Genomic DNA, 17043 nt, shown 5'->3' with positions numbered 1-17043 from the left:
TCAGGGCCGTAACTAGGATTTTGCCACTCCCCAATTTAAAATTCTGTAATTTTATGATGGTGTTCATTGTTTACGCCTAAAAATTTCCACCCCCCTAAATTTTGCCGACTGGGGCATTTGCCGCCCCTCCCTCTAGTTCCGGCCCAACAGTAAATACATATATGGAGATTTTTTTTTCTTCAAATCAATATGCAACAAGGACAGGATTACACTATAAAAGTTTGATGAAAGATCTTTTACAAAACTTGAAAAAAAAGCAACCAATAAGATAATTGGTTACATTCACTCAAATGTAATTGATATGCTTATTGGTTGAATTTTTCAAGTTTTATAAAAAAATGTTCAAAAACTTTTGTCGTGTAATGCCAACCTAAGAAATAGAAAATGTACATTTAATTAGATATCTGCTTTTTTTTGCATAGTGACTTTTTTAATGTATATTTTCCCATGTGTTAAATATGTTCTAACATTTTTTTAACTTTTTCAGAGTTTTTGTGTACTATTTTGGGTTTTTATGCATATTTTGGGTTTTTTAATGCATGCTTAGGCATTTTTAAATGAGTATTTTGGCATTTTTAGTGCATATTTTGCCATTATTAATTGCATATTTGCAGAGCATATTTTGCCACTTTTTAATGCATATAATCCGGGCTCTAGTACATTGGAAAGGCAGTTGTAAGCATTCAGTGTCTCAGCATCATTCACCATGAATCCCATGTCTCACCAACTCTTTTGTCTCAATCATCTCTCATCTTTGTACCCGTTTCACATTCTTCATTTTTTCAAAAACATTGTATGGTATGAATATGTTATATATATTCAAGTATAAATTTCAATTTTTTTAAAATTAAAACCAACATTTAACACATTTTTTTTATTGTTTTTCTGGGTAATTCAAGTTTTTTGATAATCCGAGGTGGCCTCGGTCCCATCCACCTTGGATTATCGAGGCTCTACTGTACATGTTTTATGCCCTTGTGTAAAGAAATGAAGAACTTATAAACAAAATCAAGGAAAACATAACAATAGTTCAGCTGTTAGCACAAAAATTGTGATAAACCTAATTAAGTGAACTGTAGAGATTTTTCACAGTTTTTACCGTACACAATGTCTCTCAACATGATCCCAAGAAATAAAACAAATAACATATATACCATTAATTACAAATATACAAGTCAGAGCCATTGCATTATAGATAAGAAAACTTGAAATATAGCTTCTGAAATAATTGGCAACTTTAAGATGTCACACCTCCTGAACATGATTATGTTTCACTTAACAGAGAATGAATTTGATCAATCTTCACAGAGCCAATTGTATTCATAACAGAAATACAACAATCATCATCCACAAATTGCCATACAGAATGTGTGATACATATCTTATTTGTAGCCTTTGAATTCCAAATATTCTGAATGCAATCATTCTCAAAGTCTTCCAGTGATAGGGCTAAAAAGGGGGAAAAATTATGTGTGTTTCAATGTCACAATACTGTATTATTATTTCATTTTTTGAATGATGTAGAATGTTTTCAGGAAAAAATAAGAAACTCAAAATCTCTTTTTTATTGATGAATGTTTCTCAAGTGCTGTTATTACCTTTTTTTTTTTTGGGGGGGGGGGAAAGATATATTAGCCACTCAATTCCATGCAGTGATACCCAAGACTGACTTACATTAGTTATTCATTCCATGACTAACAGAGAGTAAGTTGATTTAAAATTTTCCACTGATAATTCCTTAGGGACAGGGAGGTGAACATACAGATTTTCTTTATTCTTTCTTATATATTCGTCTTTTCATCTTTTCAATGCGACTCTTTCAGAACCATTTCCCTCTTAACATGACATCAAAAGCCTTCAAGATGTGCTCAAAGTGAGTCTAATTAAAAAAAAAATGTTTTTAGGACAAGATAACGTTAATAATGCAGGGTGAATTAAATCAAAGGGACATAAATTGTGTGGTGTTACTGTACTTGGCATCTCAATTCAATGCGTATTACATAGTTTCAAGCATACTACATCTTCTGTAAAGACTCAAAATTTAACTGACACTTCTTTGGATGATAAAAATTTATTCATAAATATTAATCTAAGAATATTTTTCAATGCTAATTGAAAATGATAAAAATGAACATACACATGAGAAACAAAATAATGAATGAAAATTGTGAATGAAAATAAATAAATATGCTAAAACTTCTTTAAAGCCAGATCCACACAATGCATTTCCCTTCAGCTTCTACATATTGTGGATAAGATGCAGAGCAAGTGCTGAATTGACTGCTCTTAAATACCCATATAGTATCAGGTACACCCGAATCTTGTATGGTGTAAAGCTGTGATGAGAGTCACAACTGGTTTGTAAATAGGTGGGAAAAAAAAAACCCAGGTGTATATTCCGAGGAACCAGAGCATACATAGTATGGATTTATTTTATCCATCATAAATCAGAAAACCTGACTTTTGAGAAGATGGCCCATTGAAAGAATTGCAATTATTTGTAAGGGAAATTTTCAGGATAAAAAACACTAATTCCATTATGGGGAGTCTTTCAGAGATTTTTCATTATGAATAAAATTTAACACCTTAAGGACTGAAAACATTTTCTCAGGTAGAGAATAAAGAAAGAAAATTCACTCAAGAGTTAAAATACCTTAAAGTATCAGTTAAATATACACCTTTTTATACATAATACGTAGAACAGAACAGTAATAAAAATCATTTACCTCATGTTGACATTGAAGCATGCGATTAAAGCCTCACGATCAAGGTGAAAATTGTCCCATGTTTTTGATTTCCAGTAGCTGGGGTTCTTATAATCAGCATTTTTGGATTTTGTAGTTTCTTCTTGGGGGGCTTTGACACAATCTGTGTAGAAAAATGTTTATAAGGCTTCGTATTTTAAAATGATATCCATTGCAAGAATAAAATTAAAAACATCATTGAAATTTTAAGTATTTTAAGATTAACAAAAAATAGTTATTATTAATCTGAAAATATTTTTTAATGAGGATCGGAATGATAAAAACAAACATACACATTTTTTATGATACATAAAAATTTCACACATTTGATTGCCAGTAATATTTGAAAATAACTAATTCACTTAAGAAAAAAGCGATACATGATGAACGTGTGATACAACAAACAACTTTATCTGAATGATAATGTTAATTAAATTTTTAATAACAGTTATATACAGTAAACACACTAAATATCTGAATGCATGTTTTAATGAAGGGATGACAGAAAATGATATAAATTTAATTAAAAAAAAATTATCACATGGATACCTTTCAAGAAGTTCCCAAAAGTTCTTCTGGCAAATTCGGATGAGTGGTCCCTGCTTTGATTCTAAACATGAAATAGAAGTCTGTAAATGACACGTCATGACCCACAATTCAAACAACACACACCAGCTCCAGCTTTGAATTTCAAAACAATTTACTACAGCTTTAAAATCAAAAAATGAATTCCATACATAAAATTTTTTTGCAGTTTAATACATTTCTCGGAATTAATTTGTATTACATGAAAAATACAAGGATAAAAAAATGTATAATATCATGTAATCTCATTTCATACACTGTATGCACTATAATCTAAATCAGTGACAGGTAAACTACGGCCCACTTAGTTTCTATCTGGCCTATTGGAGATAAAGTAATAGTATAGAAATGTTTTATAATAAATTATACTGGCTGGCCAAAATGTTTTCTTTTTATTGGCTCCCTCCTGAAAAAGTTTCCCATTACTGATATAAATTATATTTATATATATTATTATATCCACAGCTTTTCAAGAACAATAACCATAAACTTTGGCAAAAAAAAAAAACCGCTTTCTGTTGAATTTATAGCAGATAAATTTTCTGAACAGAACTATAAAAATTTATCTTCGCACAATATTCTACATACATGATCTTGGCTTGGATAATATGTTTTGTTTCTGTTATACTCAGCAGCTTGCTTCATGCTGGCATGTTTCTTGAGCATTCTGGGTGGAGGTGTGTAAGTGGATCTGGTCCGAGATTGGAACTCGACGGTTCTGCTTCTTTCCGGTTTTCTGCCATCTTTAGTTTGCAACAATGACATAAGCTCATTCTAAATCCGAATAAATAAAAAGAGTGAGTAAGAATCATGATTACAGGGTGATTCAAAACTCAATGTAAAAACTTTTAGGGGAGGTAGAAAACCCAAAAACAAAACTCAATCACATAAAAAAGAATGGAATCACAAAAAAAAGGAACAGAATCACAAACCCCTAAAAACAAAAAACAGAACAAAACCAGAATTATTTTTTGCATAACTGTGGATGGTAAGAACTTTGAGTACTTGTTGTGAAACTTAATGTGTACATGCACTGTCCTCGTATAAAATATAGCTAAATAAAGAGTTTATCCACTCATTATTGGCTTGTCATTTCTGCATCTTTGTTTATCCTCCAACTGATAAGGTTGGGGTTCTGGTCATACATTCCTATGTGCTTCTGTTTTGTTTTTGTGTTTCCTATATCACCTAAAAGTTTGTACATTGAGTTTTGAATCCCCCTGTATAATGACTGCTTTATCATAAAAATTACCATTATAATAATTTATTAATACTGACTCAATTTTTTTCAAACTGCAATACAGGGTTGATGAAAAAATGGGGGGGGGGGGGGTGGAACCAGTGTTGTAACCATGTTTCGTTTACATTCCCTATGGGACAGAGTCTGGGCCATGCCTGGTTCTACAATGTTATAACCGCAAGTAAGGGGGTTTACCTTCTCTCAACCCATAATAACTTATATACAGTCCTTGGTCAGTGTAACGACCATTCTGTTATAATGACCAGGACTATAAGTTCTGTCCATACTTTTTTATAGGGTCCTGTTTTTGTGAAAATGTTCTTTGTTTTTGTAGAAAATAAGGAAGTGTGTGAGAAGTAAAACAATCTAATTAATTTCTACAAAAGAAATGAAATTTCAAAATGATTGTGTCCCGTTAATTTGTATTTCCTGAAATGGATCCAAACTTTGGCTGGGCAGAGCCCTGATGTGTGAGTGCCATGTTCCTCAATATTAATCATCAATATTAAATCAGAATTATACAAATTTGATATTTAGTAAAGATCATAACTTGCATTTGTCATTTGTGCAAACAATTGCTGGGTTTTGTTTGAATTCTCTACCGGTTGTTGATTTTCATTCTCTGATTCTGATGGTGTGAGAGCTTCATCTGAATATCCAACACTTTCTGGAATGCTTCTGGATATGTTTTGCTGCTTGTCTGATATCCACTTTTTCAATTTCCTAAAAAAAGAGAAATATTCAAAGCATTTAGTGTGTGTTTTGAAAAGATACTTCAACATAAAAGATTCAATAGAATTAGAATTTTTATCTTTCCTCTAGAATTTAGCAGTAAATTCATATTCTTGCAATTTCCCTGAATTCAAAAGACTGATATTATAAAAACTGTCAAATAAAACGGTCAAAGAATCGTTTCATGGTATTGAATAGGCACACATTAAGCTTCCAATGGTCGAGATACGCTCTCAATACACTTCCTTATGATAGCGTATCTTTCACATACACGCAATCACTAGAAGGTTAATAAGGACAGGCCACCATGGCACCTCAAGGAGAGGGACTTTGGGAACCTTTGCCTTAAGGGATGAAAGGAAAAAGCAGTAAAACAAATAAAACAAAAAAGAACCATGATTAAGGTTTGCACACAGATTTTCTTTCAAAATCAATTGTATAAATAAAATTACATCTTGAAATGAAAGTTCACCTAACAAATGGCGTAACCATGAAAAAGGCATTAGGAGAAAGTCCATGCTTCTGAGGTTGAGTTTTACGCCGGATTGGCAGATCCTTGATGGCGAACCATTCCAAACTCTATACAGAAATATTGAAATGTGTTACGTTTTAGTTAGAGGGATAAAAAAAAAACTAAGATAAATCTTGAAAATCAAAGGTCAATTAAAAACAGACCAATTACATTTACATGTAACTACAGTGAAACCTTGATATAGTGATAATCTGTGGATAAAAAAATAAAATATTGTTAAAGAGGGATTATTGTTATATAGAGAGTTAGCATTATCATCATGCCCCCGCCAAATTTATGTTGTTTTTATCCTTCCCTATACATCAGTACCACCAGAAATTTGTATTTATTTGCATGAAAAAAATTTGAATTAATTGATTAATAAAACTCAGTTGCTTTACCTCTGGAAGGAAGTTAACAGCATTACACACTTTTGTGCGCTACCAAAAAGTAGCTTCACCGCAAATTAACACACTTTCAGAGCCACGTTGCGCGAAATACAGATGCTACTGAAGATACTACTCAGAAGGACAAAAACTGGTGAGGAATTTTAAAAATACTAAAGGCGATTTGGAGTGAGATATAATAACATAATCATAGTAGTAGTTTATAAATATCGTTATAGAGGTGATTTATTTTGTAAAGGATATTGTGGTATCGAGAATCATTCTCTCTAGCAAGGTCTCACTGTAATTCCCATTAAACCAAAATTTAAAACATTTAAAACAAAAACTTGTTTTATACTTATTATTCATTATATTTACTTATTTTTACTTATTTAATTTCTTTGTTATTTACATGAAAAATTATCAACCTAGTGTAACTTACAACATTCTAAAACAAAAACACCAGTAAAAGTAAATTTTTTTTCAACATTTCCTGCTAAGAAAACAGCATCGAAAGCTTTCCAGCTTAGCTCAAAATGCATATAATTAAAAAATAATAATTTTTAGGATGAAACGACATAAATGTGGAGTTGAAGTAAGTTTGAGTATTATAGTAAATTGCATACATATCATGAATAAAATGTTAAATACATAGTAAATTATGGGTACATTTTTTTAATTGTATATATTCTTATATATTATATATATATAAAATAATTATATAATATTATTAATATTTCGAATGTTTTGGAGGATCGGTCAACGTCGATAATTTATGGTTAATATGGACCAGGGTGATTACTAGGATTTTTGTTAGAGGGGAAAATTTGATTTGACTGCATCCCCAATTGTGAAATTTGATAATTTTGTAGTACTACTAGCCAAATACCCGATGCTGCCTGGGGTTTCTCCATATGATAGTAACAGTAAACACCATTGTAAAGGGATAAAACCTCTGGAACACACATTGGTTGGGCACCATGGCAAAATAGACATTCCAAAGGTTATTATTGAGATCGAGAAACCATTGTTGCCAGCAGATTTTTTGTCCGTAAGATTATGATAAAACCATGAGAAGACAGAAATTAGGAAATAAGTCCCCAATGTGTCTACTGCGACAATCATAATCATCGGATGATACCAGGGCCGTCTTAAGAACATCATGGGCCCCCGGGCCAAGTGGTTTTTCTCAGGCCCTACCTGGTAAATTCTAGAAAATGTTTACCAGATCTCATTTTTGTGAGGCCTCTGGGCCGTGACCGGGTGGGCCCATGCGCTAAGACGGCACTGGATGATACACCGATCAAGAGAATCACACACAGAATTAGATTAACGAGAACGGTATAAAATTATTTCCAATCAGAAGATTCAAATTTTGATTTAACTTTAAAAATACTGCATAAATCTATATAACATGGTACATGTAACATAAATGTTTACTTTGATTTCATTCCTTGTTCTCGGTTGAAACTTTGTGTCTTTAGAAATTCCACTGACAATGTACAGACGAATCTGCTGCTCTTGAAAGCTGTGCTCGATAAACTGATCTTTATCTATCACCTTGCTGATGTCAAAGCCTGTCTCCTCTAATACCTAGAACGATGCAACCTTCATAAGGATAATGATTGGAAAATATTAATTATTTCAAAAACGAACTTTAAATCTATTATCATAGGTGCCAATTCCCAGACTTAAAAAAAATCTTTAGTTTGCTGTGTGATGAAATATTTCGCCACCGAATGCATATATCTTATGAATGAAAGGAAAATATATTTTTTTGGGGGGGGGGGGGGAAGGGACTTGCATAGGTGACTATGACCCGTTTTCTGGGATATTTCAGCATTTCATTGTAATTGTATCCAGCTGACTTGTTTTAATAAAGATCTAATTCCTCAACGAAACCTACTTCAATTTTTGATCTTTACTAAAATCAAGGATTGGAATTATTTTCCCAACTAATTTACATTCTACCATAATTATAATTATTGTTACAACAATAATTATAATTATTGTTATAACAATTACTACTATAAATATGAATGCATGGTATCTCACACATATTTGTCATGTTGAACGTTTTTCTTGTAGAAGCCACTGCTTACTGATTTAGAGTAGAGCTTCAATTCACGTCATTCACGATTTTAGCAAATAAATTACAACTTTACTCACTCTTGGCATCATATATGACAATTGGCGATTTCTCATATTTGAAATCTCAATTTTCCATATTTTTCTCAGGAAACATGGAAAGCCTAGAATAACAAGGACTAAGATTTTTTTTTTTTTCAGAAATTTTTCATTTTCGTAAAGAATTTGAGGATTTTTCTATAAAGATACGGAAAATGAAAGAATCTAGTTCCCAATCAGAAGATTTTAATAAGGCTACAAAATCAGAATCATTGACACCTATGTATTGCAATCCAAAAATATAAAGCGTGTGTGTAGATACCTCTCTAACAGCACAATCATGCGGCAACTCTTCCTTATTGACTTTTCCTTTGGGGAAACCCCAACTTGCTTTGGCATAATATCCTTGAACCAACAGAACCTTATAAACACAAAACAAAGATGAATACCATCCCAATTTGACTATTCACAATGCCATAAGTTAAAAATAGAAAAACCAAGGTTAAAAAAATGTTTTTATATTTCATATTGTGCAACATTTTAAAGAAAATTATAGGAAAAAAACTCACATTCTCAAGCGTTTCATCCAAAAGTATAGCTCCATACGTTGGTACAGACATTTTGTATTCTCTCCACGATGTGATGATATAATCAAACCGAGTAGTATATTTACGTAGTGATGGGATGTGGTTGAATACTTTATAATTAAAGAACATTGCATGAGCGAATTCATAGTCATATAATCAAATTTTAAAACAGGTTGGTTAAAATTGAAGTTGAGATTTCAAAACGCTGTAAAGTAATAAATATTGATCAGAATGACTTGAAAATTGGGAAAATTGGCATGAATATTTCTAAAGCGATGGAATTATGATTGCCAAAGGAAAAAAAAAAACTTTACAAAATTACTGATTGGCGGCGCTGTACTCGTGAAACAGGAAAGTTACTTGCTGAATAGATAGTTAGGGCAACATAGCAAAATTTCTTAATTCATTGAAATATCACAAAATTGAAGTCGCGAAACAAACACCAAGGACTTGCGCAAGAAATTTTTCACCTATTGTCTACGTGTTTTGCTATGAGTTTAAAGATCAAAACTGAATGACTCACAACAGATTGGAGTGTGCGCTCCACAAAGATCGGCTGGCAATGCTGTGGAAGTACCTCAAGAATGTTGTGTGCAGTGGTCAGACTGTGAACTTGGCTGAATTTAAGACCAGCATAGCGTACCATCTACAGTATTAACAATGGCACGCTCAAATCTACAGTGGAACAACTTTTTACATTTCTAACTCCTAGCAGAACATGGTGGACAGCATACTGAACATTTCTTGCATGAGTCGGTCGTAGGTGTTTGTATCATAACTTCATATTTGTGATTTTTCCATAAATTATGAAATTTTGGAAGGTCAAACTGTCATTATGCCTTAGCTGACTATTGTTTTCATTCACCAAGCAAATTTCCCCGTGTTTTGCGAGTACAGCACCACCTATTGAAAAATTTGAGTTTTTTCCCCCCTTCATCAAACAAAATTCTACTGCTTCAGGAGTATTCATGTTGTCAAATTTTCAAGTCATTTCGACAGTCTCTCTGCGGAGAGTAGGCAGACCTAAAACATGATACTTACATAAAATGAAAAATTCACGCATTAACCATCTTCGCTTCAAAATATGGAAGCCAGATGGCAGCAACAGCAAGAACACCAAATAAGCACAACTCTGACAACATAAATATTGTTACAAATTATAGAGGATAGATGGCACAATTCTTTATCGCAATCTTCTGTTGGCAAAGAGAGTTGATACCGGTTTCGGTTTATCGGAAAAAGGTGCGATTGGTGGGAACATTCTAGAAGGTCCCACTCCTCCAGACAGTGGTTACGTGCCTCCGTACGGTGGCGCCGCCACCTTGGAAACTGTAAAGTAGAATTTTGTAGAATGTTCCTTTTCTCTAAGTTTCGACAGACCTATAAATAGTAGGGAGTAGTGAGATTTGATGCCAGATTCTAGATTAGAGAGACTCGATGAAAAATCAGTTGTGATTGAACTTTGTGATTTTGCGAGAAAGTTGTTAGCTCTCTAATTAGCTTGTAAATACATGAAATTATTGTTCTGTAAATAAATCTGTGTTTGTCCATCGAACTACTTCTTGTTTTGCAATCTCGAAGTCTTGTTGGAAAACTACCCAGAACAATTTGGTGTCAGAAGTGGGATAATTCAAGACTTGCATGAAGATGAGAAGAATGGACATGGATGACATGCGAGAACAGCTGAACCAAGTCTGTGGTGGGCCAGATGAAATTGGGCATTGTGGAAGAGATGAACATCTCCATCGCTGCTGTAAATGATAAGATAAGGCCACGAGCGCAGCTGTCAAGAACGATGTCACCACCTCTATCGCTGAAGTCAAGGACGATGTCACCACCTCTATCGCTGAAGTCAAGGAGGATGTCACCAACTCCATCGCCGAAGTCAAGGAGGATGTCGCCGTTGTTACGTAAGAAATTGCCTCTGCTCTTGCCGGTGTGGAGGAAGACATCGCTGCCATTGAAATTAGAGTGGATGGAATTGTCGAAGCCATGAAAATGTAACTCACCCAGGAAATGAACTGTCATGGAATGAGTGATTGCAGTAGACGAGAAGCTCTCAAAAAAGATACAAGAGCTAGAAAAGAAAATTCAAGAGCCTACGTTCTCCACGGACCCTCACCAGGTCCTGCCAGTTATAGCTGATGTCAGTCGGTCTAACATTAAGCCCTCGACGTAGGACGGGAAGGCATCATGGTCGATCTACAGGACCCAGTTCAAGATGATTGCTTCCGTGGATGGATGGACTGTGTTCTCAATACCTTTCACCTAGACGCCACACTCTGAGGGGAAGCGGCTGAAGTTCTTTAGACGCTCGCTGCCAAGGACCGATCCAGCTATGAAGCTCTGACGAACTCACTCGAGCTAAGATTTTGAGAAAATTATCTCAAGGACTTCCACCGACTTCAGCTCAAGACCAGGCAACAGAGGGCGGGCGAAACATTGCAAGAGCTGGCCATGGACATTGAGAGACTCTCACAGTTGGTGTACCCGCAGGACATCAGAGAAGAGTTGACCCTACAATGCTTTGTTGATGCCGTCAAGGATCCGGACATCCAACAGGCGTTGCATCTCTGGGAGATAAAAATGAAAGATTTTCATGGTCCCTCACAGGGGGGGATGTCCGACAAGACTCCAGGTCGAGGCCCCACGGAAATGTTGACACGTTCCAATTCGGGGGCCCCTGGAAGTATCTCATTGATTTTTATTTTTAACATTGTAAAATTTGCAACATCGGTAGCCCAACATAAAGCTGGTCTGGGGTCCACTAGAAGTATGCGAATTGGTGTCTCGGGTAATTGATGGGGGACCCTGGATTTTATTCAATGGTAAAATGAATACAAATGAACATTTTTCATGGCAATTGCAGCAGGGGATGACATACAAGCTTCCAAGTCGAGGGCCCCATGTTTACAGGTTTCATTTTGGGGGCCCTGGATGAATCTCATGCTTTTCTGTTGTTTAACATTGTAGAATTTGCAACAGTGGAAGCCTGAAATAAAGCCAGTGTGGGGGCCCCACTGAAAGTATGTGAATTGGTGTCCCTGGTAATTGGTTGGGGGTACTGGATTTTATTTGTTGGTAAAATGAATACAAATGAAATTTTCTCATGGTACTCACAGTGGGGGTTGTCCAAAAAGCTTCCAAGTCAGGGGGGGGGGGCCATGTAGAAATTCACAGGTTTCATTTTGGGTGCCCCTGGATGTATCTCATTAATTTTTATTTTTTAACATTGCAAAATTTGCAACATCGGTAGCCTGAAATAAATCCCATCTGGGAGCCCCCACTAAAATTCAGCAAATTTGAGTCTAGGGATCCTCCATGGGGAGTTTTCTGGGGGTACTTGATGAATCACATTTGTTTTTTGCTTTATTATTGTAAAATTCACTTCTTCAGTAAGCTGGTGCTTTCACATGCCCCTTTCCATAGCACGCTGATGAAGTTGGACGAAATAAACAAGATATGTTGTGAAGGGGGGGGGGGTGGCCACCAAAGGCAGAGGGGGGGGGGATAGCCCCCTGACGTCGTATTGTATAAATCTCTTTTTTTAGAAGAAGGAAGACACCTTTTATTAGAAGAGACGACGGATTAGCCCCATTTTTGCTTGTAGGGTTGGTTTGCTTCTAGATGTATGAATTTGAGTTCATGATTGAACGCTGGAATAATCAGTTCCAGTGCGCATTCCTAACTGCACGCTTTTTTTGCCTTTACACACACACTCTTGAAGGCGGTTCTGAAGTTGTTCACTCCTACGGCACGCAAAAGCGTATGTGTAAAGGGGCTTTTTGACTTGTCCAGGACATGGCCTGTCTGCTAGCATGGAAAAGGGATCCTCCAACATAATTTCCGATAGTTTTATGCTGTCCCCAGACTTAAATTTAGTTATCATAAGTGAGAAAAATTAAGCGCAAAAGTAAATTTTTTACTTGCCATGGCGACCTATGGTTCGCCAAACCCAGCGGTTAAGTAGTAATTGTTCTGACCCGTGATTCTTACTTTACAGCGTTACAAAATCTCAATTTTAATTATTAATAACCCTGTATAAGGAAGTTAGCCTATTACTTCATGGTAAATGAATAAAACTTTGATATGATAAAGCTCTTTCACAAAAAAAATTATGTATTACCTTATAAGGATTATTTAAATTTAGAATCGCAGAAAATCTGCTAGACACACAGGAGATAAAAACAATTACGTACGAAAACGCCACAAACAAGTGATTATCAACTTATAAAAAAAAGGAAAAGTTGCTGTAGAAATCATATACTGGCATTTCCTGAAAAAATAACAAAAGCCATTTGTTTTCTCGATAACCAGCAAGTACCTTTATTCTCTGTCAGAACACTCAAAGAATAGCAACTTGTCATACTTACAGCAGTGATTTAGCGATATTTATATGTCATTCTTAAAATTTCTAGAGCTGACAAAAAATAAAATAAAAAATTAAATTTGATTTTAACATAAAGCCATATCCGGACTGATCAGTGGATACATTCACCTCGACTCACATTATTAGTCTTGAAATGAATTACTGATTTACGTCTGGGAAATGACTGTATTCTGTTATAAAAATCTAAAGGATACTGATATAACCGAAATCTCTTATGGAACAGCCAGGAAGTTCTTTCCTTTCAGAGCGATAAAAGTCCAAATAGAACCAGTGAGCTAACTCAATTTGAAAAAATATTCGAATCAAATTCTCTCTTTCTTCTAATGGGACATTGATGATGAAACGGCTGGAAAATCAAAATAGAAATCATACACGATTATATCAGCATCGAATAATACATAACTCATGACCACATCTAACTGTAGACTACGCATTTCTCTGTACCCACACATGCCCATCACTAGGTCACCATTGTACTCCTCGCTAAGCCCCCCCCCCCTCCTCCCATGACATACACATTCAGTTTTTTTTATTCTCGCCGGTTTTCTGGTTGGAAATAATTACAGCACGTGACCACACCTTCACCTTTTTCTTTGTCTTCTTACTTTTCACTCCTGTACTACAGCCCCCCGCTCACCCCTCTGATTTGGAGCCAACCCTGATTATTGCCAGAAATTTTTAATGAACAAATCTGCCACACATGAGATTTACAACAGGTTCAATTATGATTTCATATGACGCCAAACTCGTTAGAATTCTGAGGGTCATATCGAGTCTTGGGAGTTTAAGGGGTCAATTAGATCAAGTGGGTCAAGTTTGAGGGGGAAAGTTTAAGAAAAATAAGGGAACAACAACATCAACCTTTTTATTGAAAGAAAAAAAAATCTCCAAATTCTGAAGCAATGAATGAATATTCAATCGTGTGTGCTATTTAAAGTGCTGTAAAGACCATTTCTTGTTTTTTCTTTCAATCCAAGCACAACTGTGGTATATTGTTGCGGGTGCGTACTACCAAATGCGTTGCAATGGGCAGTGGCACCAGAGTTGGGGATGCCGTTTTTGAAGAACAGGTCTGATTGCTCCCACAGTTAAATCACAAACAACAATTTACTGCATGAAGCTGAATCTGAGCATCCACAGGTCTGAAACACTTTCAACAGCTATGTGCGCGAACTTTTAGTGCTGCCATCTATTTTTTCAAACTATGAGTGAAGTGAAATGATTGAATATTTGTATCGTTGTAGGTCTGTTGTTCTCTGAGGCAAGACTTTTTTTAATGGAAGATTGGCTGGCATTTGAGCCTCAAAGTTGAGAAACACAGAAAACCAACTTTGGCCGATCAACACTGTGCCGCTGGTGAAGTTTGAACCCATGACCAAAGAGGAAATCTATTACTCGCTGTGGTGAGAATTTTTTCCAAAATGAGCGACATGGTCGACATCGGAACATCAAAGGTTAGATAATTGCAGAAAACAAACTTCGGCCAACAACCACTGTACCATCAGCTGCGGTTCAAACCTGGATCCTCTTAATGCCAATCCATCACAATGCCCGCGCACAATCATAGCATTTACACTGTGTGCATCCATAGGGAATGGAACGCTAACAGAATAGTAGTGTCAACTGTAATTTTGGGATACATCGAATATCCTATGTGTGGCCAAAAGCTTTGATTTGACAATCATTTCTACTATATTTTTTTCTCATGCCTCTCGCTTGAAAATCACACTCAAAACAGATTAGATTACACAACTATCGACATTGTTCCTATTCTGTTATGTATCCCTAATTATTTAAACCACAGATTTCAGCGAGAATGATTGTTTGCGCTGTACTGTGCAACCACGCTACAGAGATAATCTTTATGATGTACAATCAATCCCTGTACAACATTTTTATCTCATGTCTTATTTAGAAATACCTAGTCTAATGTTGAAAACTGCTCTGCTTCTCGACATAACGATAATTCCTCAACAAAGATATTTTTACTTGATCACAGATTTCACTGTGATTAACTTGAAAATAGTGTTCGCCAATTATATTGCATTTCGGTTGGCGAGAATGATAATGGTTTAGAAAATCGCTAAATTATACCCAAATCTCGATTGGTACAGTTATTATGGGTGTTCCGAGGGAATATTGTGCTTAACGTTGTAAACATTGACCTCCCAAACAGAATGTTTAGCACTGTTCTGCGACAAGCCCTCAGCTGATTGGAAATGTTCTGCGGTAAAAATTCCCATACATGTAATGGTGTTTTTTTTTGCACTTCTTAAAATTCTTCGAAATCGTTCTGCGACGTGCGTCGCTCATTTTGTTTTGGGGACATTGACATTCGAAAACATAACTTCACCCTATTAATGAACCGGATTCTTAACACTAACTGATATAATTTGACAATTAATGAGATGTATTTTTTGAAATGAATTCAGTTAATGAGTGCTATGATGAAGCTTTACCCATTCATTACCTGCTTAAGTCATCCAGAATATCACGAGGTATGACGATGCTGGAGTTGACGGGTGGCGTTTTGCGGCTCTCCATAGAATGAAACTTGAATTCAGTTGGTGCGAATGCTAATGAAATGTTTTGAAGTCATCAAATGACGACACAAATAACTAATGACGACTGAATTCAACAACACATGTGAAATCTTAGTTTTGTTTTTTGAACAGATAAACAAATACAAATTTGTCGCTGGACGGTTTGATCATACCGCTCTCTCCGTCAAGATGTTGACAAAATTCGATATTGTAACTTCTGACCATACGTCCCGACAATATTTCGCCAAACTTGTGTATTTGATGCCTTCTCTAAGATTTAATGAACCAATTACATGCACAAAAAAAACATCTGAAAAAGTTTTAAATATATTTTTTTGATCAACGAATACCGAGTTATTTTCTGAAATTGAAATCCGTTTCTGAACTTTCTTAGAATTGTGCTGTCATCCATATTTTATTTAAGCAGGTTAAAGCAACTCAAGTTAGTCAATCTATCGCTAGATGGCAAAAAAATATATCTGAATACAGCTTGTTTATATTTATCAGAACCAGAACCACAACATCAGTTATACTGATCCGGAAATTTCCTTTTGAAAAAAATATATCACGTGTTGGTTTCGCTTTTTAAGCAAGAGATGGCGGCAGCAGCAGTCGAACTGCAACATTTAGTTTCATCTTGTAGAAAAAAAATTACGGGAAACTAACTATACGAAAATTTTTAACAAAAGAAATTTGTAAAATAACAATAATATACACATGTGAAAAAATCTTTCCTATGTTATAGATGCCTAGGGTGATCATTTTGTATTTCATAGAAACATATCCAGGATAAGCAGATATTATCAAGGAGATAACTTGCTTCTTATTTTAGCATTGAGATATATCTTGAAGTTGATTTCTTATCCGAACGCTTTCTCCTATACCCTTTAGACTTCTCACCTTCTGAAAATGTGAAGAAAGTCTAGTCTAAAAATCATGTTTTACAGGGAGTTTAATGATTTCTACTACACCGCAGATTAAGAAATTATGACAAATACAGGGCACTATAAATTACCAAATATTTTAAGGAGAATGCAAGTTTAGGCACTTCCCCTTGTAGCAGGGGGAGAGGACCCGCTAATCCCCTTATCTGTAGCTATAACCCAGAGCGGCAAGTTTGGGAGGGTGGCAAATTTTGTAATTGGTGGCCTTTCTGTTTTCTTTCAAACTGAGCACAACTTCAGTCTATCACCATTTT

The 17043-nt window shown here is 35.3% G+C and overlaps 1 protein-coding gene across 1 annotated transcript; it reads right to left on the bottom strand.

The window, feature by feature from the left end:
- Nucleotides 1-615: 615 nt before the first annotated feature.
- Nucleotides 616-16019, bottom strand: DCP2 (decapping mRNA 2). The gene is made up of 11 exons (XM_089242292.1): nucleotides 15773-16019; nucleotides 13497-13648; nucleotides 8895-9022; nucleotides 8648-8746; nucleotides 7639-7791; nucleotides 5774-5880; nucleotides 5124-5292; nucleotides 3918-4103; nucleotides 3294-3354; nucleotides 2727-2868; nucleotides 616-1449 (listed from the first exon to the last, which is right to left on the bottom strand). The coding sequence occupies exons 1-11, from the start codon at nucleotides 15844-15846 to the stop codon at nucleotides 1428-1430; spliced, it is 1293 nt and encodes a 430-aa protein (XP_089098418.1). The 5' UTR covers nucleotides 15847-16019; the 3' UTR covers nucleotides 616-1427.
- Nucleotides 16020-17043: the final 1024 nt, after the last annotated feature.

The sequence above is a fragment of the Pholcus phalangioides genome, unplaced genomic scaffold (genome assembly GCF_987345545.1).
Source record: "Pholcus phalangioides strain wild (caught in Gottingen) unplaced genomic scaffold, Ppha-v1.0 ptg000003l_1, whole genome shotgun sequence".
In the NCBI taxonomy this organism is placed as follows: domain Eukaryota; kingdom Metazoa; phylum Arthropoda; class Arachnida; order Araneae; family Pholcidae; genus Pholcus; species Pholcus phalangioides.
Note: the sequence above shows the minus strand (reverse complement) of the source record. Positions and strands in the feature narration are given on the sequence as shown.

Excerpts from the sequence above, each read along its gene's own strand:
- DCP2 (XM_089242292.1), bottom strand. The coding sequence starts at position 15,846 with ATGGAGAGCCGCAAAACGCCACCCGTCAACTCCAGCATCGTCATACCT. Across the intron at positions 8,747-8,894 it reads TGGATGAAACGCTTGAGAAT|GTTCTGTTGGTTCAAGGATA; the intron begins GTGAGTTTTTTT and ends TGTGTTTATAAG. Across the intron at positions 5,293-5,773 it reads ATGGTTACGCCATTTGTTAG|GAAATTGAAAAAGTGGATAT; the intron begins GTGAACTTTCAT and ends CTCTTTTTTTAG.